The sequence below is a fragment of the Nicotiana tomentosiformis genome, chromosome 1 (assembly GCF_000390325.3).
Source record: "Nicotiana tomentosiformis chromosome 1, ASM39032v3, whole genome shotgun sequence".
NCBI classification, from domain to species: domain Eukaryota; kingdom Viridiplantae; phylum Streptophyta; class Magnoliopsida; order Solanales; family Solanaceae; genus Nicotiana; species Nicotiana tomentosiformis.
This window is the reverse complement of record NC_090812.1, coordinates 55,097,266-55,121,514: the sequence shown is the minus strand read 5'-3', so window position 1 is coordinate 55,121,514 and position 24,249 is coordinate 55,097,266. Positions and strand designations below refer to the sequence as shown.

At 39.9% G+C, this 24,249-nt stretch overlaps 1 protein-coding gene across 1 annotated transcript; it reads left to right on the top strand.

Moving 5' to 3' along the window:
• The first annotated feature begins 4,384 nt into the window (after window positions 1–4,384).
• Window positions 4,385–5,560, top strand: LOC138906553 (uncharacterized). Its single transcript, XM_070195609.1, has 3 exons — window positions 4,385–4,478; window positions 4,599–4,832; window positions 4,929–5,560. The coding sequence occupies exons 1-3, from the start codon at window positions 4,385–4,387 to the stop codon at window positions 5,558–5,560; spliced, it is 960 nt and encodes a 319-aa protein (XP_070051710.1).
• Window positions 5,561–24,249: the final 18,689 nt, after the last annotated feature.

Here is a 24,249-nt window from a genome sequence, read left to right as displayed (position 1 = left end):
GAAGTCTTCAAGTCTTCAACGATAATCAATTTTCAACAAGTTGTTCATCAATTCGGTAAACTCGTTCTAACTCTTAAGTTTTAATATTATAGTTTTGTTTGTTTTATTTATTTTCTATTACTTGATTAATTAAGATGGCTTCCTTAAAAAAAAAATTGGTAAAAATAAGGGAAAATCCAAGAATGGCGAATATAGTGCTCAATCTGTTCCTCCTCCACTGCCCCGGGCTCCCCGAACCAAACCTCATATCCGTCTTACACCTGTTATTCTTGATAGCGATAATAGTTTATTACAATTTACTGAGAGTTAATTTTGCCATAATATTAGAGCTGGTGAACAATCAGACCATGAATTAATGAATGCTCTTTATTCTAATCTAACTATTGATAAAAATGATGATGAGGAAATAGATTTTGATGAAACTCAACCAGATGATGATACACCTACTAGTCATGCTCCTGATGTTAACCCAACTAGTGTTAACCCTGCTAATCCAAATGATGCCCCATTTGATACTCATGTTACTACCCCTACTTTTTCTAGACAACCTACTAAACGGACGGAAACATCTCCTGTTTGGCCATTGTTTACTCAACTAATTCCAGAAAATAAGGCTAAGTGTAAAACTTGTGGCACGAAGTTAGCTTTTAAATATTTTGGATCGCGGGGGGAGAGGGGGACGGGAACTTTGGCTAGACACATATTGAAACACCCTTAAGATAGAGTGAGATATCTTCGTCTGAAAGCTTTGGCCGAGGAGAAAAGTGTACCTACTCCTAGTCACGCTGACCCTAGTGGGTGATGGTATGAGAATTTTAAATATTGAAATTGAAAAGGTTAAAATGGCTCTTAACTGGCTTTTTTATTCAAACCGTAGAAGTAGACTTAGAGAATATTTTAAAAGATGCGATGAATTTGGCCTAAGAGAAAGAAAAGTTCCTAAACCTTGTCCAACTAGAAGGAATTACATGTATGAAAGTTTGGTTGTTGCATATGAATATAAAAACCCCATAAACCCAACATTTAATGCACATGTAAGTGATGATGATGAGCACCTTACGAATGGGAATTGGGCTAATATTAAAATGCTTTTAGATTTTTAAAAAAAATTTCATATTGCTAGAAATAAATTTTTTAGGTAATATTATCCTACTATTTCTATCTGTTTAGTTTATATTGCAGAACTTGCAAATTTGTTTGCTCATTTTTCAGAGGGTGGAGAAATTTATAAACTTGCTATTGATTCTATGAGAAAAAAGTTTAAATTTTTTTCCCCCTATTTCCCCTATTTATGGTGTTGCTGATTTGTTAAATCCTTGTATGAAATTAGGAGGTCCTCAATTTTGGTATGAAACTGTTTATAATGGTTTAGCACTTGAAGATGAGGAGCTGTCTCAACTTCTGGAAGCAATAGCCTCAATTAGAATAAATGCTCAAAATATTTTTAATGCTTATCAAGTTGCATTAAATCATGCTAGACTAAATGTTTCAAATCCTTCTTCTTCTGCTTCTCAATCATCTAAAAGAACTGCGGGAGTAAGAGTACTTAGTGCTTGGGCGAGGTTTAGGGGTTCTCAAGCTTCTAGTAGTAGTGATTTTTCACAACTAAATGAGCTTGAAGTTTATTTGTCGTAGGGAATTGAGGAAGTGAATCCCGACGGCTCCTTTAATCTTTTGGAATGGTGGAAGGACAAAGAAAAATACTTTCCGATTTTTTCAAGGATGGCCCGAGATATTTTAACTATTCAAGCTTCAACAGTGACAACGGAGAGCGCTTTCAGTCAAACAAGACTTCAACTCGGTGATTATAGAGCGTCTATGAGAGAGAGCTTGGAAAAATCAGTACTTTTCAGATATTGGATCCGGTCGGAAAGAGGAAATTTTAAACTTGCTAAATCACAACCAGAGGAAGACGAAGCTAACGAAGAAATGCTAGCTGAACTTGCGGAGGATGCCACTTTGCCCGGAAGCGGCGATGACCAAGCTACTTTTTCGCCACCACCAACGAAAATTCCTCCGGAGCTTGATGAATTTATGAAGTTTGTAAGAGATACCATGTAACTTGTATGAACAAAAATTAGTATGTATTATGTAACTTGTATTTTGGCACATCTTGATTAGTTTCTTTTTCTTCTCAATGGTGGTATTAGCACCTTGTTGTGCTCATTCCATAGGGGAAAGGAAGACTAAGAAAGATATTGTCATATTTTTTTAATGCTATAATAAAATTACAAAGCATTGCTTTGAATATCTATTTACAATATTTTTGTCTTTAGACTTTAAATTTGAATTAAAAAATTTAGGTTATAATTCTATAATAAAATTTACAAGGCATTGCCTTAGATATTTTTTTTAACATCTTTTTGTCTCTAATTTCTATTTAATTTTTTTTTTTTAAAAAATCCATTGGGCCCACTTAGCCTATTTAGCCCGCGGGCCGGGACCGTTTAGCCCGGAACTATGAATTTGTGGGCTTAGTCCCGGGCCAGTTTCTATAAAAAGACCATTTGGTCGGGGATCGTTTGGCCCGTTTAATTTGGGACCGGCCCGAGATCGGGACCGTTTGAACCGGCCCACTAGGCCCGTTTAGGCCGTACTAAAGAAGGTTTGGATTTTATTTGAGACGTGCTTTTGGCAACATAACCAAGCTGTTCGGTTGAATATGGTGGCTTTTATCTAAAACACATGATTTTGGTAACATTTTAAAGATAAATGAAACACGATAAACTTAATATATCATGTCTTATCTTAAAAGTTGGGTAGTATACATTGTAGTTAATCCAAGTGGCAAGTTAAATAATGTCACTTGGCAATTTTAGGACAATACTAATAATTTAAAATTATAAATAGAAACATAATTAATGGAAGTAGTAGATGAATGAGAATTATTTTTTTAAATTATGATAGAAAATATATTCTATATTATATTAAAAGTTGGGTATGCATTGTGGTTAAGCTAAGTGGCAAGCTAAAATGAAGCCACTTGACAATTTTAGGACAATATTGATAATTTAGAATTATAAATAGAAACATAATTAATGTAAGTAGTAGATGAATGAGAATGGTTTTTTTAAATTATGATAGAAAATATATTTGACGTATGTTGACTAATCAGAATCTATATTATATTATTGAATATAGATTTTTATTTGAAAAATAAATAACATAGAGTAGTATAATTTAGTTAACCTTTTTTGTATAATTCAGTTATGGTAGGGATGTCTGTTAACTAATCAGAATCTATATTATATTATTAAATGCTCATTTTATTTGGAAAATAAATAACATAAAATAGTATAATTTAGTTAACCTTTTTTGTATAATTCAGTTATGGTAGGTCTCTTTTTTTTTGTTGACAAAGAATCAATTGAAATATACGTTTTGTATCTTACACACTCCTTTTAAGTTGAAATAATAATTTTTTATTGAGTACAAACTTTGTATCTGACCTTATTTGTGTACAATATATATTACTGTAGGTATCATTAATTAAATTTTTGCGTATAATTCAGTTATGGTAGGTATCTTTTTTTGAGAAAGAATCAATTAAATTTTCGTTTTGTATCTTACACATTCCTTTTAAGTTAAAATAATATTTTTTTATTTAAAAAATAAATAATAAAGAGTAGTACAAGCTTTGTTGTATTTAGCCTTATTTATGTACAATATACACAATTGTAGGTATCTTTTTTGACAAGGAAACAATCAAAATACACGTTTTGACACTTACACATACCTTTTATAAAAATTAGGTTTTCAGAAAACTAAGATTCCGACTCCTTTTATAGTCTTTCCTTAGAAATCTTTATTTCAGCAACATTTGCTTAGGTTTGGCTTCTCTACATTGCTTAGGGTTCAGCTTCCACACAAACAAATTGTGATTTATTCGATTTGACCTACTGCAAAGTATGGCTCCAAACGTTAACTATATCAGTGAAATATCAACTACCAAAATGAATTGGAATTTGAAGGTTCGTGTTATTAGATTATGGCACGTTCCAGACCGCGAGATACCAGAAAATCCTAACTCAATTGAATTAATTATTCAAGATGAAAGGGTGCATACTCTTTTACTTGCTATTATTTTTTCGGTCTTTCGAGTTGTGATGTATTTTCTTCAAGTTATACGCCTAATTACCGAAATTAATTTTGGCTTTTTGTAATGATTTTAATTTTAAATTTTTTTAGTTGACATAAATTTTTCATGATAAACCTGTTTTTCATTATGATTATATGACATATGCATATTTGATTATAAGAAGATGACTCAAGCAATCGATTAATCCATGATGAATTATATTATAATAGACACTCAATGTTAGAGGAATATCAATAATTATTAATAAATTTGACGGCTGAACAAAATTCAGTTTACGAGAAAATTATGGCAGCAGTGGATAAAGCCAAAGGTGGATTATTCTTTTTATATAGTTACGGAGGAACTGACAAGACATTTATTTGGAGGACTCTATCTTCAGGTATACGATCTAGATGAGATATTGTGTTAACTGTTGCATCAAGTGAGATTGTATCTCTTTTGTTATCGGGAGGTCGAACAACACATTCAAGATTTGCAATTCCTCTCAATCCAATTGAAGATTCAACATGCAATATAGAGAAGGGTAGTCCTCTAGCAAAATTGATCATCAAGATAAAGTTGATTATTTGGGATGAGGCACCAATGATGTATAGATACTGTTTTGAATCTCTTGATCAAATTCTTAGAAATATTATTAGATTTAAAGACACATTCAGTCTAGATCGACCATTTGGAGGTAAAACAATTATTCTTGATAGTGACTTCAGACAAATTTCGCCAGTCATTATAAAAGGTACTCGGCAAGATATTATTAATGCTACTCTAAACTCTTCATATTTATAACCCCACTATCAAATCTTAATACTAACAAGGAATATGAGATTGCAAGGAAATCAGTTAGGGCCACATTTAGATGAGTTAAAAGAATTTTCAGATTGGATTTTGGCAATCGGTGATAGAAGAATTAGAAGTACTGTTGATAGCATTGAAAAGGTCCAAATCCTCGATGATCTTCTCATACATAATTGTGATGATCCAATATCTGCAATTATAGAAAGTACTTATCCTGATTTCTTTAACCATTCCAATGACATAGATTACCTCCAGCAAAGAGCAATTCTTGCACCGACTCTTGACATGGTGGAATCTATCAATGAATATATGGTTTCACTCAACCATAATCTTGAGAAGACATATTTGAGTTCTGATACAATTTGTATGTCTGGTCATGCTTTTACAACTTTGGACCACGTACATACACCGAAATTCCTAAACAGTATTAAATATTCTGGAGTTTTAAATCACTCTATTACTCTAGAGGTTGGTGTTCCTATGATGTTACTGAGAAATATAGATCAGTCATCGGGATTATGCAATAGTACAAGGTTGATCATCACAAGACTTGGAAGTCGGGTTATTAAAGCCAAGGTTTTATCAGGTAATATGGCTGGAGAAAAAGTGTTTATTCCAAGAATGATGTTGACTCCATCTGATGCGAGAATATCTTTTAAGTTTCAGTGACGATAGTTTTCAATTGTGTGTCTTTTGCCATGACAATTAATAAAAGTCAAGGCCAGTCACTATCTCATTGTATAGGGTGAAATAAGATATGACATGTGGTCATCTAAAGGGAGGACATGTGGAACCCAAGATGGGGATGGCCGAAGACCGAACGCAGCCATTCTGCTTGTCACCGGAAAGGATAACGTTCATAAAGGTGTGTTAAATGTTCTGCGCCAGGTAGCATTTAAGAGGGAATATTCTGCAGAATCAAGAGCGACGGTTCGTTACAGAAAATTTGGCATTTATTTTTACCGTTACGTCTTCATCAGTGACCCTCATAATTGATATTAAATGAGGACACAATCCTATGACCTCCTTCCCTAGACATAGCTATAAATAGTGATGTTAGTTATCATTGTAAGGGACACGATTTTTTCTGTCTACACTTATATTACATTCTATACAAAGCTTAATATAATCTTACTTTCTTGCTTTTTGATCTCATCATTACTGTGCCCTAAAATCCTATTCCCGGGATTGCCATTTACGCCGTTTCATCTATATTTCAAGGCTAAGTATTGTACATTTCTTCAATTATTATATTATTTCAGGATCAAATTAGTTCACTTGTCTAGAAACTACGTATAAATTCATCTGTATCATTTTACGGGAAAACAGTTTGGCGCCCACCGTGGGGCCTAGACAGCCGTGCAATTAAATTAATCCTTGCATTTTTACTAACGCGATTTGATTATTTTGTCTTAGAAAAAATCACAAAAATAAATGGAAGATAACACTGTTAACAACACGTACAACCCAGAAATTCGAGGGGATCAGCCTCATTTCGAGGATTCAATTAGTGACGCCCGCAATGAGGAAAATGACACCATGCCGGTGCATGACAGGCAGAACCCTTGACAGGTTCGCGAGACCACTCCCGATGATGATGATGAGGAGCATGTCGTGGATGCAGTGAGGATCCTGCGAGAGCAACATGCAATCATTCTAGGCCATCTCACGCGGCAAGATCAGGTTATGAAAAAACTGAAGCAAGCGCTATCGGGGACTTCGAATAACGCAAACAAACGAGATCCAATTCCTCTCGATGTTCCCACAAACCAAACAATGCAGAGAGTCGACAACAACACTCCCAGGGGTAAAGTTGGCTCCGACAGGGCTAAGGGAGAAGATCCGGTCTCAGCAACAAGAATGACCTGGTCAAGAATGAACTTTTACAGTTTATGAGGGAAGTAAACGCCCCCATGGACCAAATCCCGGGCACGCCACTAATATTGAAAGGATCGGACTCAAAGAAGTATACTTAATTGCCGTACAAGCAAAGCGCGGAACCAGAACTAATCCCGAAGTGGTTCAAAATGCCTGAAGTACCAAAGTATGACGGGACTTTAGACCCACATGAGCATATTACCACCTACACAACGGCGGTAAAAAGAAATGATCTAGCTCCTCATGAAATTGAGTATGTGCTGCTAAAGAAATTTGGAGAAACTCTCACGAGGGGAGCCCTAACGTGGTATTCATTGTTACCCGAGCATTCCATAGATTCTTTTGAGATGCTCGCGAATTTTTTCATCAAGGCTCAAGCCGATGCCGGAAAAGTACAATCCCAGAAGGCCGACATATTCAGGATCTCACAAGGAGAATCCGAATTACTATGAGAGTTCGTTACCGTTTCTAGAAAGAAAGAATGTTGCTTCCGGTTGTCCCGGACGAATGGGCAGCTGAAACATTCACCAAAGGACGGGAGAAGAGCAGAGAAAAATCAAAGGATTGCTACAACGCAGACAGACGGACTTCGAGGGGCCGGTTTTTGCCCTACGAGCGGACCGAAGGCCGTGGCAGAAACTTCTAGACAACAAACAAGTTCATCGTTGACAAGGGGACCGATTGCGGTCGAAACAATAGATCACTCCAGGATAAAGAGACGTCGGCGTCTCGGGATCCTTCTTACCCCAAGTTATCAGAATATAACTTCAACGTTAGTATAGTGGAGTTGGTTTCAGCCATGAGAAATATTAAAGAAGCACGATTCCCGAGAGCTATGAGATTTGATTCCAAACCAGAGGGATCCCAACATATTGTGTGAATACCATGGGACGAACGACCACCGAACAGGGGACTGCCGACACCTCCGGGAGGAGGTGGCAATACTATTGAAGAATGGTCACCTCAGAGAATTCTTAAGTGACCGAGATAATAATAATAATGGTCGTAACAGAGACAACGCGGAACCTTCGAAAGCAGGGGGAAGAACCCCTACGTCAAACGATCAATATGACCTTCGGAGGGAATGAGATTAACGGGGTCACCTTTTCGGCAGCGAAGAAGAAGAAAGTATCAATAATTCATAGTAAAATACTCTGGGAAGACGATATCACTTTCACGAAGGAGGACGCATACAGATTGCTTTTACCACATAACTACGCACTGGTAATTTCTTTAAATATGTTAGATTTTAAGATTAAACGTGTTCAAGTGGATCCAAGAAGTTCGGCTAATATCATAAAATGGAGAGTATTGAAGCAACCTAAACTTACTGGAAATATTATTCCGGCAAAAAAGCTCCTCGCTGGATTCAACCTTACGAGCGTAACAACCCGGAGAGAGATCTTGCTGCTCACGAACGCTGAAGGAGTAATGAAAATAACTCTCTTCAAAGTGGTAGATGGTGGCATGGGATACAACATCATCCTGGGAAGGCTATGGTTACACGAGATGAAAGTTGTACCCTCAACATATCACCAGTTGCTAAAGTTTCCAACTCCAGAAGGAATTAAGCAGATAAGATGTGATCAACCGGGCAGCAAGGGAGATGAATGCAATCTCAGTTTCCAGTAGCAAAGGGAAGGAACGCACGACATAGCAATTACAGGAACCGACGTCTACTCCCGAGCTAGAAGGAGATAGCCCGGAAGCAAAGTCGTCAGAACAATATCAGGTGCCGAGATATTTCCAAGTTCCAGAAGAAACAGACGCAACGAAGTCCACGGCAGAGGAACTGGAGCAAGTTGCATTGCTCAAGGAATTCCTAGAAAGAAAGTTCCATTTGGGGACAGGACTGCACCCGTAGCTCAGGTCTGGTTTTATTGAATTCCTTAAATTTAATGCTGATTGTTTTGCATGGTCGCACGGGGATATGACATGTATCCCGACGGAAATAGCCATGCACAAGCTGAGTTTGGATCCCAACATACCTACGGTAAGACAGAAGAAACACCCTATTGCCGAGGCCAGGAATAAATTCATCAAAGAGGTCGCTTGCTTCAAATCAGTTCGGTCCGAGAGGTAAGATATCCGGACTGGCTAGCCAATATAGTAGTAGTTCCTAAGAAGAACAATAAATTTCGCATGTATGTAGACTATAAAGACCTTAATAAGATGTGCCCGAAAGACTCGTTTCCACTGCCAAATATCGATCAAATGATTGATACCACAACCGGGCACGAGTTGATGAGTTTCCTCGATGCTTATTCCGGGTATAACCAAATCAAGATGAATAATTTTGAACGTAAAGGAAGTCCAAATGCTCACAGGAAGATTAGCAGCTTTGAGCAGGTTCATTTCCCGGTCATCAGAAAAATGTCATCGCTTCTTTACACTGCTCAAAAAGAAGAAGAATTTTGAATGGACACCACAGTGCCAGCAGGCTCTGAGGGGTCTGAAGAAGTACTTATCCATCCCTTCATTGCTCTCAAAACCAAAAGAAGGTGAAACATTGTTAGTCTACCTCGCGGTTTCAGAAGTTGCGATAAGTATGATTTTAGTCCGGGAGGACAAAGGTACATAATTTCCCATTTATTACATTAGCAAAATTTTAACGGGAGCAGAAACTCGCTACCCACATTTGGAAAACTGGCCTTAGCTCTCGTAGTCGCCGCTCAGAATTTGAGGCCCTACTTCCAATGTCACCCGATAGCTATAGTGACTACCTTCCCTTTGCTGAACATCCTCCATAAACCCGAGCTCTAGGGCAGATTGGCCAAATGGCCCGTCGAAATGAGTGAGTTCAACATAGAATATAAACCAAGGACTGCAATTAAGTCGCAAGTCTTGGCTGACTTCGTGGCCGATTTCAGTCCGGGACTACTGCCTCTGGCAACCAAGGAGGCAGTAATGGTGTCAGAATCGACATCGGGGGTCTAGACCTTATTTATGGATGGATCTTCCAACGTAAAAGGGGTCTGGACTCGGAATAGTCTTAATCACGCCTTCGGGGGAAAACCTAAGTCAAGCCACCAGAACGATCCCTTTAACTAATAATGAAGCAGAGTATGAAGCTTTGATTGAAGGGATCGAATTGGCTCGGGGACTCGATTCCAAGGTTATCGAAATTAAATGTGACTCGCAACTGGTGGTAAATCAGGTCTACAGGATCTTTGATACCAAAGAAGAACGTATGCAACAATACGTGGTAAAGGTCTGGGCTCTTTTGGCGCGATTCCGGGAATGGTCAATTACTCACATCCCGAGGGAGGGTAATGCAGAAGCATATGCATTAGCAAACTTAGGATCATCGACGAAAATAAAGGAATCGGAATCCGGGATGGTAGTACAACTGATGAGCTCAGTTCTGGATATGATTAATTATTATGAGGTAAATTCGACTAGTCTGGCCTGGGATTGGAGAAATGAAATAATCAACTATCTCGAGCACGGGAAGTTGCCCGAAGACTCCAAAGCATCACTGGCGTTACATGCCAGAGCTGCACGTTATAGCTTCAAAAGAGGCCAATTGTATTGAAAATCCTTCCAAGGCCCGTTGGCCCAATGTTTAGGAACGTCAGAAGCTAATTATGTCATGAGAGAAGTCCATGATGGGATATGTGGCAATCACTCGGGCGCAGATTCTTTGGTGCTGAAGTTGGTACGGGCAGGATATTATTGACCTCACATGGAACACGACGCCAAAGCCTTCGTATGAAAATGTGAAAAGTGCCAACGCTATGCACCACTAGTACACCAACCAGTAGAACACTTACATTCAGTTCTGTACCCATGGCCGTTCATGAAATGGGGGATGGACATCGTCAGACCACTACTACCGGCTCCCGGAAAGGTAAGGTTTCTTTTAATTTTGATTAATTATTTTTCTAAATGGGTAAAGGCAGGTCCTTATCAGAAGATCAGAGAATGCGAAATGGTCGATTTTCTGTAGGATATAATAATTTGCAAATTCGGAATACCAAAAGAAATAGCATGCTACAATGGGCCACAATTTATCGGTGCAAAAGTTACATAGTTCCTCGAAGATTTGAAGATAAAGAGGATCACATCTTCCCCTTATCATCCGAGCACAAACGGTCAAGCGGAGTCAACAAACAAAGTGATTATTCAAAACCTCAAGAAAAGGTTGGAAGTGCAAAAGGCAAATGGCACGAAGAATTGCCTGGAGTTTTACAGGCCTACCGAACAATGGTCAAATCGAGTATATGAGAGACTCCCTTTTCCCTTGTGTACGATGTTGAAGCCCTAATCCCGGTGGAAGTAGGTAAACCCACTTTGAGATATTTTCGGCCATGAGGCTGACGTCAAGGTCGCGGACAGTTGAACTAAAGAGCTTATTTTGCTCGATAGTTTTCTTGTACTTCTCTTATAGCTGGCGTGTTTCGCCCCCCACAGCAGCAAGCTCTTCTAGTTTGGAGTTCAAGGCTGCTTCTAAGTTAGTTACTTTTTTGGCCGCAGCAGCCTCGCGCTCGGTTGCAGCAAGAATGACATCCTGGACTTTAGCCTATTTGGCCTTATCCTCATCAAAACTAACCCTCTGCGGGCCAATTTCTTGGCTAAGGGTTACCACCTCTTACTCATTTTGCTGCAAGCAAGCCTCCAAAAGAACGACCTCAGTAGCTTTAGTTTTCAGTTCTGAGAGGCGGAGAACAGTTTGTTCTCGTTCCATCAAAAGCTGATTCCGTTCAAAAGTAAGTTCTTCATTCTCACGAATCAAATTTTGAAGGCCCTCAGAAGCAAGAAAGTTGGCCTACAAAACAATAAGAAGTAAAACTTAGATTTCATTCATATAAAAGTAAAAGAAGTAATGAAGGAAGAAAGGAACATACCGCTGCGGCGTTATGCATGGCATTGTTCAACAAGCACTCTCCCGAGAGTGCCTGAATCTTTTCCCAGTCTTTTTCTGAAGCCAAAGGCTTCATATAATTAACAAGCTCGACCAGCCGGGATAGCAAGTTGCATCCGGTAGAGACTGAAAGAGTAACGTTCCTCCTCCTTTGTGAATCTTCAGAAGAGGCAGCATAATTTTGCCCCAAAATCCCATGAATTGGGGGACAGTGGAAGAGGAACACTTTCTTCATGGTCAGATGCGGCCGATGGAGGTGATGTAGCAACTGTTGGTGGAAGAGTGAATGGAGACGGAAGTGATGTAGCAGTTGTTGGTGTTGGTGAAGATGGAGATGAAGCTGATGGAGTTGAAGAGTGAGAAGCAGCTGCATCAAATTCAGTGCTAACTGTGGGATGCTCGCCAACCAAAGACGGCAAGGACCTGGTACTCAGTGCCACAGCACCGGTTACAGCAATTGGGGATCGAAAACGGGAGTTGGCATTTTCTACCGAATCAAATTATCCCCAAAGTACCAAGACATCATCTTCAGTTGGTGTAACTATCTCAACAGGTCGAGCAGTCTGTTGAGATGATGAGAATCAACGCCTTATATGTAGAAACGCTCCCTGATCACTAGCCTTTTTATCGTTGTCAATCATCACAGTGTCTATGACCGGCCCGGAAGGAGGACTAGTCATCATTCGCCACCGGAGATGGCTCGGGGGCATCAGTCTTTGCCCTCTTATTTTTCTCCCCGACCACGGAGGAACGTCTTCTCTTTGGCTGCTTATCCTCCAATCGGGGATTCCGTAAAGAGGTGTTTGCGCCCGAAATAGGACCGAAGATACCTGTTCGAGTAAGTACTTCCTGAAGCAGCCTTACTGCATCAACAGGATCAGCCAAAATGTCCTCCTCGGGGACAACAACAGAGCCCGCAGGTAGACCTAATTTCATGAACAAGTCAGAAGGATTCAACCAAGTTCTCCATATACAAAAAAAAAATGGAAGCAAGGTAAACTAGAATTACCATATTTTTGGCCTTCCACCCGTATTTAAGGGCCAGTTCTTTTCACAAACGAGTTTCGGGCGTCGTGACATCCAAGATCTTCTGAACCCATCGGTCCAAACCTTCACCACCGGTGGAATCCATCGAGTTAATGAAACATGCGAAGGGTGAAGAGTTGATACGAACATAAAAGAATACCTAGTAAAAAGAAATACTAAACAAAGAGCTTATGAGTGCAGTTCCAAGTGATCGGAAAGGATGAAGCTGTTGTCAGAATGATGTCATTGGTGGCGACTTCAACGAACTGTTCCATCCACCCACTACCGTTGTCATCATCCATGTTAGACAGTAAAGTATGGTGGCCACGCTTATAGAGGTTTATTATTCCCCCGCGGAAGATTTTGGGAGAATAGAGATTCATCATATGAGCTAAGGTTAGCTCCTCTCTAGCTTCCTGGAACAAGCGTCGAAGACAAGCGGCTGTCCTCTACACTGAAGGACTTACCTGTGCCAAACACACTTGGTAGCGAAGGCAAAACTCCGCAATCACGGAATCAAGCTCTCCACTCAAAGAAAATGCACCCAAAGTAAAGGGATACGTATAAAAGTATGTAAAAGCTTCCTTGGGAAAGGTCACTCGCTCCGATACATCAGGAGCAATGATATCCAACTTATGGCAGCGGTAATCTTCCTTCACAACAGGAATATCTGAAGGACGAATGGAAGAATTATACCTACTAACAGCCCATGTACGAGGGTTAGCAGTAGAGAATTTCTCTTCAAGGTCCTTTGTGATACTGAGTTTTCTTGGGATGATGGAATCCACCGTTGGAGGAGCAAAGTTCTCGGCTTTGTTCTTGTTATTTGAAGAACCAACACGCTTGGAGGAAGAAGCCATAAAAAAAGAAGAAGGAAAAGGTATGTGTTTGAATAGAATTAGAGAAAGGATGGAAAACAAAGATGCAAATAAGAACCTCGAGAAATTATGAAATGCAAAGGTAAAGAATCTCGTGTATAAGTAAAATGTTGGCAGCTAAATTCGTGGCCATGATCACCTCGATAATCGGCAAAAGTTGTGCTGAATTATGGGATGACGCGTGTTCGGAGCATTAAATGTGGAGAGACGTGTGCCTAATCAACTGCCATGAACCTTCAGAGGGAATTATAGTAATTCCCGCCAAAAAGGTATTTCTACCAACTTCCAGTTAACACAAAATTATGTCACCGGAAAGCAGGGGGACTATCTGTATAAGGTGAAATATGATATAATACGTGATCGTCTAAAGGGAGGACACGTGGAACCCAAGACGGGGATGGCCGAAGACCGAACGCAGCCATTCTGCTTGTCACTGGAAAGGATAATGTTCATAAAGGTGTGTTAAATGCTCTGCACCCGGTAGCATTTAATAGGGAATATTCTGCAACATTAAGAGCGACGGTCCGTTATAGAAAATTTGGCATTTATGTTCACCGTTACATCTTTATCAATGACCCTCATAATTGACATTAAAGGAGGACACAATCCTATGATCTCATTCCCTAGACATAGCTATAAATAGTGAGCTTAGTTATCATTGTAAGGGACACAATTTTGTCTGGCTAAACTTATATTACATTCTATACAAAGCTTAATACAATCTTACTTTTTGATCTCATTATTACTGTGCCCGAAAATCTTATTTTCGAAACTGCCGTTTACGCTGTTTCATCTATATTTCAAGGCTAAGTATTGTACATTTCTTCAATTATTGCATTATTTCAGGATCAAATTAGTTCACTTGTCTAGAAACTACGTATAAATTCAACTGTACTGTTTTACGGGTAAACACTCATGTGGGGTTATTTTTGAAGAAATCATTGTTTACATATGGACTGTTGTATATTGCACTTTCATAGGTGACAAGTAGAAAAGAGTTAAAGATTTTAGTTTATGGCGATGATAGACAAATAACAAATGAAGCTATAAATGTAGTGTACAAAGAAGTTTTTCGCAATTTAATTTAATGCATTATTAAATAGATTTATGATTTAATTATTATGTATTATTATTGTCTTCTGATCCTTTGGTCTTATGTATCATTCAGCTATTATGTATCAGTTTTTTTTTTTTTTTTTTTGCAATTGTTAGAAATATGATACTGTAAAAATTATTTCATAGATGCCTTTGTTTTCTTGATTTTTGAAAAGGTGGAGATGAACCCAATATGGCAACAAAAGCAACTGAGGGAATTTTTCAAGGTAAGGGAATTCACATCACTTCTTATTCTCCCTTGGGTGCTAATATTACACTATGGGTGACAACAGAGTTGTAGAATGTGAAATACTAACTGAAATTGCCAAATCCAAAACCATTGCTCAAGTTTTTAATTTCAAAGTGCCTGAGAATGTTAAAATTAGATTCTTTTCCTTTTGAAAATGAATGTTCAAATTAGACAATCTTCCAAAAAACTGTGTACTTATTTGTTCTTCTCCTATTGGATGTGCTCATTCTAGTGTATCTCATCATGGAGAGCGGGTTGGCACATAAAAGTATTATCTTTGTGTTTGATGAGTTTGACCTTTTTACCCAGGTAAAATTCTCATATAGTGAAGAAAAAATATGAGAAAACATGTCAAGTTTTCAGGATTGGATATCTCTGCAATTTGCAGGGTAAACAATGATTACTCTATAACTTGCTAGATGCAATGTAGTCTGTAACATCACAAGCTGTTGTCATTAGTGTGAGTTGTAGATTGATATGTTCCTTAGTTTTAGTATTATTATTTTTTGACGTGCGTTCTATTTCTCTATGAACCATACATTCTCCAATATCATTATGTCCAGATGTGCTAAAATAATACAAGCACAGTTAAGAAAGTAATCAAGGCCACGTAGAAGGTGGTGGAAAATCAAGGAGATTTCTCATGTTTATAAAGTGACTTTGCTTAAGAAAATTAAAGGATAATGTTCCCTTAAGCACAGTATTCATATCAAGCAAATTGTATAGTATCATTATTTTTCACGGAACATTTATTAGGGCGATGGAATAAAAGTTTTACTGGAGTCTCAAAATGTATTTAATGTTTGGTTGTACAGATGGTATTAACACTAATAAATTAAACTTTACGGTGTAGATCGTACTTTTTAATTATCCGCATATCGCGCAGGTACTATTACTAGTTTTAATTATATAAACCAAAAAACGCTAAGAGTTAAGCTTAGGAATTCTCATATCATGAGGTTTATTATAATCACCCCAAACAAATACCAGGGACTTATTATAATGACACTGACAAATAATATTTGTTCCCTAACTTACTGTTTACCCGAAAAATAGTACAATTAAATTTGTTCGTGGTTTCTAGACAAGTGAATTAATTTGATCCAAAAAGTAATGAAATAACTGATGAAATACGAAATACTTAGCCTTAGAATGTAGATGAAACAACAGAGCTAATGAGTCCGGGAACAAGGTTTTCGGGCACAACAATGATAAGATCAAAAGGGAGAGAATAAAATTATACTAAAATGCTGTATAGAATATAGCGTAAGTTAGCCAAAAAAATCGTGTCCTTTACAATAATAACTGAGCTCTCTATTTATAGTTATATCTAGGGAAGAAAGTCCTAGGATCATGCCCTTCTTTAATGTCAATTATGAGGGCCATTGATGAAGATGTAACGTCAGACATAAATGCCGAATTTCTTGTAACGGACCATCATCCTTAATGCTGCAAAATATTATGTATTAAATATTACCAGGCGCAAAGCATTTAATACTCCTTTTATGATCGTTATTCCTTCCGATGACAAGCGGAATAGCTATATTCGGTGGCCACCTCCATCTTGTGTTCCATGTGTCCTTCCTTTAAGCGGTCACGTGTCATGTCATATTTTTTCCTATACAGATAGTCCCCCTACTTTTCGGTGACATAACTTTGTGTTACCGGAAAGTTGGTAGAAGCACTCTTTTGGCGGGAATTACTATAATTCCTTTTGAAGGCCACTGACTGTTGATTAGACGCCTATTTCTCCGCATTTAATGCCCCTACCACATGTCTTCCCATGATTCAGCACAACATTTGCCGATTATCGAGGTAATCATGGCCATGAATTTAGCTGCCAAAATTTTACTTATACGCATCATCCTTCTCTTATATACTTCATAATCTCTCAAACTTCTAATTTGCATCTCTTATTTCCCAACTTTTCTCTGATCTTCTTCGAACCAGAAATTTTCCTTCCTTCTATTTCAATGGCTTTATCTTCAAAACGTGTTAGTTCTTCAAAGGGCAAAAACAAAGCCGAGGATTCCGTTCCTCTAACAGTGGGTTCCATCATCCCAAGAAGGCTTAGTACTTCGAAGGATGTTGAAGAGAAATTTTCTACTGCTAACCCTCACACATGGGCTATTAGTAGGTACCCTTCTTCTATTCGCCCTTCCAGTATTCCTACTGTGAAGGAGGACTACCGCTGTCATGAGTTGGACATCATTGATCCTGACGTATCGGAGCGAGTGACCCTTCCCAGGGAAGGGTTTACATATTTTTTCACATATCCCTTTACTTTGGGTGCGTTTTCTTTGAGCGGGGAGCTTGATTCCGTGATTGCAGAGTTTTTCCTTCGCTACCAAGTGTATTTGGCACAGGTAAGTCCTTCAGTGTGGAGGACGGTCGCCTGCCTTCTGCGTTTGTGCCTAGGAACTGGAGAGGAGCTAACCCTAGCTCATATGATGAATCTTTATTCCCTCAAAATCTTCTACGGGGGAATGATAAACCTTTACAAGCATGGCCACCATGCTTTGCTGTCCAGCATGGACGATGACAACGACCGTGGGTAGATGGAACGGTTCGTTGTAGTTGCATTATTCCACTAGTGACATTATTCTAACAACGACTTTATCCTTTCCGATTGCTTGGAACCACTTTCGTAAGTTCTTTTTAATACATCTTTTCTTACTAAATATTCTTTCATGCTTGTATTGATCCTTGAAACTTTGTTTGTTACAGCGACTCGATGGATCCCACCGGTGATAGAGGGATTGGACCGATGGGTTCAGAAGATCTTGTACATCACAATGCCCGAAACCCGTTTGTGGAAAGAGTTGTCCATTAAATACGGGTGGAAGGCCAAACATCATGGTATCTTTAATTTACCTTGTTTCTACTTTTTGTTTATGAAGAATTTGGTTGAACCCTTCTGACTTGTTCACGAAATTAGGTCTACATGCGGACTCAGTTGATGTCCCCGAGGAGGTTGTTTTGGCTGACCCTACTGATGCGGCGAGGCTGCTTCAGGAGGCACTTACTCGAACAGGCGTCTCCGGGCGCAAACATTTCTTCACGAAGTCCCCGGCCAGAGAACAAGCAACCAAAAATAAGACATTCCTCTGTGGCCGGGGAAAATAATAAGAGGGCAAAGGTTGATGTCCGCGAGTCATCTCCAGTGGCGATGGTGACTGGTCCTCTTTTCGGGCCGGTCATAGACACTGTGATGATCGATGATGATGAAGAAGCTAATGATAAGGGAGCTTCTTTACATAGTAGGCAACGATCCTTATCATCTCAACAGGATGCTCAACCTGTTGAGACAGTCATACCAACCGAGGATGATGTCTCGGCACTTACGGAGAATTTGATTTGGTAGATAATGCCAACTCTCGTTCTCGAGCCCCAATTGTTTTGCTCGGTACTGCAAGGCAGATTACCGGGTCCGTACCGTCTGTGGTTGGCGAGCATCAAACAACCAGCACTACATTTGATGCAGTTGCTTCACACTCTTCAACTCCATCAGCTTCATCTCCACCTTCACCATCACTAGCAACTGCTACATCATTTCCATCTTCGTCCACTCTTCAAAAAACTGTTGCTACGTCATCTCCATCGGCCACACCTAACCATGAAGAAGGTATTCCTCCTCCACAGTCCCCAGTTCATGGGAATTTGGGGCAAAATTATACTGCCCTTTCTGAAAATCCACAAAGGAGGATGAGTGTTACCCTTTCGGTCTCCACCGGGCGCAACTTGATTTCGAGGCCGGTGGAGCTTGCTAACTATATGAAGGTTGGGAGAATATTCAGACACTCTCGGGAGAGTGGTTGTTAAAAAATGCTATGCATAACGCCACGGCGGTACGTTCCTTTCTTCTTCTGCTATTTCTTCTACTTTTGAACAAATGTACTCTAAGTTTTGCCTCTTCTTGTTTTGTAGGCCAACTTTCTTGCTTCTGAGGGTCTCCAAAGGCTGATTCGTGAGAAGGAAGAACTTACTTCTGAACAGGATCAGCTTTTGGCGGAACGGGACCAGACAGTTCTCCACCTCTCAGAATTGAAAACCAAGGCTACCGAGGTTGTTGTTTTGGAGGCCCGTTTGCAGGAAAGCAAGCAAGAATTGGTAAACCTTAGCCAAGAAATTGGGCCGCTGATGGTTAGATTTGATGAAGCCAAGGCTAAAAGGGCAGAAGTCCAGAATGTCGTTCTTGCTGTAAATGATCGTGAGGCTGCTTCCGATGAAAGAATGATTAACTTAGAGGCAGCCTTAAACTCCAAAAGAGAAGAGCACGTTGTTGTGGTAGCAAAACATGCCTAGTTGGAAGAGAAGTACAGGAAAACTATCAAGCATAATAGGCTCTATAGTTCAACTGTCTGTGAGCACGATGTCAGTCTCAAATATGCTAGGTCCGCCAGGGAAAATCTTTCCGCCGAAATCACTCTCCTCAAAGAAGAACTCAAGCGCCGAACGGCTTCCCTCATTATTGAAAAAACTTATTCCATTTATAGAATGAGGAGAAAAACCTTGGAAGAGGCCAAGACTGGTATCATTGACATTGATGCTGAAATTGCTAAGACCCGAGAGCTTGAGTTGGCTGCAAAAAATGGACTCCCGGCGCAGTCTAACGCTCCAGGTTCTTCTGATTCCGATTTCGAGTTTTTGGAAACTGAAGAGGGATGGGAAGATGATGATGCCGAAGACCAAGCTGGGGAAAACGTTGAGCCATCGGTAGAACCAACTCCCGGGGATCTGGATACTTCTCTTCCTCTTGATTCCGGAGATGCTGTAGCTTAGCTTTTTCTTTCTTTTTCTATTTTGTACCTTTATCACTCTAACACGCCCTTGTAAATAAAAACATATTTTTTGCTCAAGTATCGTTTGAGTCTTATTTTCGTTTTGAATATCTATGCAAGTCCTTAACTTTTGTAATTGCTTAAGTATTCTTCGCACGTTGTTCTGTTCTCACTTTATTATATGTAATCTCGGATGCTTTTTCTTCGAAGCATTTTCGTTCCGAGAATTATCCCTTTTACATGAGGGTTTCAATAAGTATTTGCGCAAATTTGTTTTTTGCATCTTTTTTGTATGCAGCTTCGGGTGTATTTTTCCCCGGTGGAATTATGGATTCCGGGCATTGATTCTTCCGGAACCAACCCTTTAACGTGAGGGTTTTTATGAGAGAGGGCCCTCTTATGTTTACGGTGCTCTTGAAGAGGAAGTCTACTGTTCATTACGACACAAACATTTGAAGTACTTGTTTAACTTTCAAATGGTAAAATTAACTCATCGTTCAGACAAGAAACGAGATAAAACCAAAAGGATTTCATTTCATTTAATTCCTTCTATTTTCAAAAGTACATAAGCATTTTGCTATGCAGAAAATAAATTGCCACGACTTGTGGCTATAAAAAAATTGCCATGACTTGTGGCTATCTTGTACAACTTATTTCTACAGGGCTGCATGCGCAGTCCCCGGTCCCGATGATGTATTATGTTCTGGATTTTTGTTCCCCGGTTGATGTGGCATTCACTGTTTCCTGGCATTCAGTGTTGTCGTAACCTCATCTTTTTCGTATGCAGCTTCGGGTGCATCTTTATAACTTTTGCGCCGATAAACTGCGGCCCATTGTCGCATGCAATCTCTTTTGGTATTACAAACTTGCAAATTATATTTTTTCACAGGAAGTCGACCACTTCGCATTCTCCGATCTTCTGATAAGGACCTACTTCCACCCATTTAGAAAAATAGTCAGTCAAAATTAAAAGAAACCTTACCTTTCCAGGAGCCGGTGGCAACGGTCCGACGATGTCCATCCCCCATTTCATGAATGGCCATGAGGACAGAACCGAATACAAGGGTTCTGCCGGTTGATGTACTAGTGGTGCGTAGCATTGGCACTTATCACATTTTTGTACGAAGTCTTTGGTATCTTGTTCCATACGGGGCCAGTAATACCCTGTCCGAACTAATTTCAGCACCAAAGAATCTGCACCTGAGTGGTTGCCGCATATCCCTTCGTGGAATTCTCTCATGACATAGTTATCTTCTGATGTTCCTAAGCACCGGGTCAACGGGACTTGAAAGGATTTTCTGTACAATTGGCCTTTCTTCAAGCTATAACGTGCAACTTTGGCGCACAACGTTCTTGATGCTTTGGGGTCTTCGGGAAACTTTCCATGCTCGAGATAATCAATTATTTCGTTTCTCCAGTCCCAGACCAAACTAGTCGAATTCACCTCATAGTAACCATCTGTGTCCAAGGCTGAGTTCATCAGTTGTACTACCGTCCCTGATTCCGATCCTTGGACTTCTGTCGATGAACCCAAATTTGCCAATGCATATGCTTTCGCGTTACCTTCCCTCGTGATATGAGTTATTGACCACTCCCTGAATCGTGCCAATATAGCCTAAACCTTTACCACGTATTGCTACCTACGTTCCTCTTTGGTGTCAAAAATTCTGTAGACTTGATTTACCATCGGCTGCGAATCACATTTGATTTCGATGACTTCGGAGTCAAGTCCTCGGGCCAATTCGAGTCCTGTAATCAAAGCTTCGTACTCTGCTTCATTGTTAGTTAAAGGAATCATTATGATGTCTTGCCTTAAGGTTTCCCTCGAAGGCGTGATTAAGACTATTCCAAGCCCGGGCCCTTTTACGTTTGAAGCTCCGTCCATAAATAAGGTCCAAACTCCCGATGTCGATTTTGACACCATTATTGCCTCCTTAGCTGCCAGAGACAATAGTCCCAGACTGAAGTCGGCCATGAAGTTAGCCAAGACTTGCGACTTAATTGCAGTCATCGGTTTATACTCTATATCGAATTTGCTCATTTCGACGGCCCATTTGGCCAACCGACCCTAGAGCTCGGGTTTACGGAGGATATTCCTCAGAGGAAAAGTAGTCACCATAGCTATCAGATGGCATTGGAAATAGGGCCTTAGCTTCTAAGCGGCGACTACGAGAGCTAAGACCAGCTTTTCCAGATGTGGGTAGCGAATTTCTGCTCCCGTTAAAATTTTGCTAATATAATAAATGGGAGATTGCGTACCTTCGTCCTCTCGGACTAAAACTACACTCACCGCAACTTCTGAAACCACGAGGTAGACTAGCAATGTTTCACCTTCTTTTGGTTTTGAGAGAAACGGAGGGCTTGACAAATATTTCTTCAACTCCTTCAAGGCTTGCTGACACTCCGGTGTCCACTAGAAATTATTTTTATATTTTAATAGTGCGAAGAAGCGATGATATTTTTCCGATGAACTGGAAATGAACCTACTCAAAGCTGCCAATCTCCCTGTGAGCCTTTGGACTTCTTTTACGTTAGACAATTGATCCGGGATGTCCTCTATGGCCTTGATTTTGTTGGGATTTACCTCAATTCCCCTTTGTGATACTAGGAATCCTAGGAACTTACCCGAACTGACCCCGAACACACATTTCTCGGGGTTAAGTTTCATATTATGCTCCCTCAGGATGTCGAATGTTTCCTGCAAATGCTTCATGTGGGCACCTGCATTCAAAGACTTAACGAGCATATCGTCTATATATACTTCCATAGTCTTTCCTATTTGTTTTTCAAACATCTTATTCACGAGCCGTTGATAAGTGGCTCCGGCATTTTTTAGCCCGAAGGGCATCACATTGTAACAATATATACCAAAATTTGTTATAAACGAAGTCTTTTCCTGATCTTCTGGGTTCATCTTGATTTGATTGTACAAAGAATAAGCATCGAGGTAACTCATTAACTCGTGCACGACCGTAGTATCAATCATCTGATCGATATTTGGCAATGGGAATGAGTCTTTCGGGCACGCCTTATTAAGATCCTTATAATCTACGCACATGCAAAATTTATTATTTTTCTTAGGTACTACTACTACATTGTCTATACAGTCCGGATATCTTACCCTTCGGATTGAACCAATCTTAAGTAAACGAGTTACCTCTTCTTTGACGAATTTAATAGGGCACTTCTTTTGCCTTACCGGTGGTATGTTGGGATCCAAGCTTAACTTGTGTACGGCTATCTCCGTTGGGATTCCTGTCATATCTTCATGCGACCATGCAAAATAATCGGCATTAATTTAAAGGAATTCAATAAAAGCAGACCTGTGCTCCGGGTGCAGTCCTGTTCCTAAATAGAATTTCCTTTCTAGGAATTCTTCGAACAATGCAACCTGCTCCAGTTATTCTGCCGTGGACTTCGTCGCGTCCGTCTCTTCCGGTACTTGAAAATACCTTGGTAGATGTTATTGTTCCGACCCTTCTGTCCCCAGATTATCTTCCTCTGGCTCAGGGCAGGTGTCGGTTCTGGTAATTGCTATGCTGCACGTCCCTTTTCTTTGCTACTGGAAACCAAAATTGCATCTATCTCCCTTGTTGCCTGATGATTACCCCTTATCTGTTTGACCCCCTCGGGAGTTGGAAATTTTAACAATTAGTGATATGTTGAAGGCACGACTTTCATCTCGTGCAGTCATGGTCTTCCCAAGATGATGTTATAACCTATGTCTCCATCTACTACTTCGAAGAGTGTTGTCTTCATTACTCCCTCAGCGTTCGTGAGTAGCAAAATTTCTCCTCGGGTTGTCACGCTTGAGAGGTTGAATCCAGCGATGAGTTTCGTTGACGGGATAATGCTTCCGGTGAGTTTAGCTTGCTCCAGTACTCTCCATTGTATGATATTAGTTGAACTTCCTGGATCCACTAAAAAATGTTTATTTTTAAAATCTAACACATTTAAAGAAATTACCAGTGCGTAATTGTGCGACAGTAGTAATCCGTTTGCATCTTCGTCCGTGAACATGATATCGTCTTCCCGCTTGATACTTTTGTCTTCTTTGCTACCGAAAAGGTGACCCCGTTAATTTTATTCCCTCCGAAGATCATGTAGATCGTTTGGCGTAGAGGTTCTTCTCCTGCTTTCGAGGTTTCCGCATCTCCCCTGTTCCGACCATAGTTGTTTTTAGCTTGATCGCTCAAGAATTCTCTGAGGTGACCATTCTTTAACAACGTTGCCACTTCTTCCTGGGGGTGTCGACAATCCCCAGTCCGGTAGCCATTAGTGCTATGGTATTCACACAATAAATTGGGTTCCCTCTGGGTGGGATCGGATTTCATAGGTTTTGGGAATCGTGCCTCTTTAATATTCTTCATGGCCGACACCAACTCTACGACACTGACATTGAAGTTATATTCTGATAACTTTGGGTAAGAAGAATCTCGCGACCCCAAGATTTCTCTATCCTGCATCGATCTGTTGTTCCGGCCACAATCAGTCCTTCTATCAACGGTGAACTTGTATGCCATCCGAAAGTTCCTGCCACGACCTTATGTCCGCTCGTAGGGCAAAAACCGGCCTCTCGAAGTCCG

Coding starts and splice junctions, on each gene's coding strand:
- LOC138906553 (XM_070195609.1), top strand. CDS start 4,385: ATGGCAGCAGTGGATAAAGCCAAAGGTGGATTATTCTTTTTATATAGT. Junction 4,479..4,598: donor TTGGAGGACTCTATCTTCAG/GTATACGATCTA, acceptor ATCCAATTGAAG/ATTCAACATGCAATATAGAG. Junction 4,833..4,928: donor TTCGCCAGTCATTATAAAAG/GTACTCGGCAAG, acceptor TGAGATTGCAAG/GAAATCAGTTAGGGCCACAT.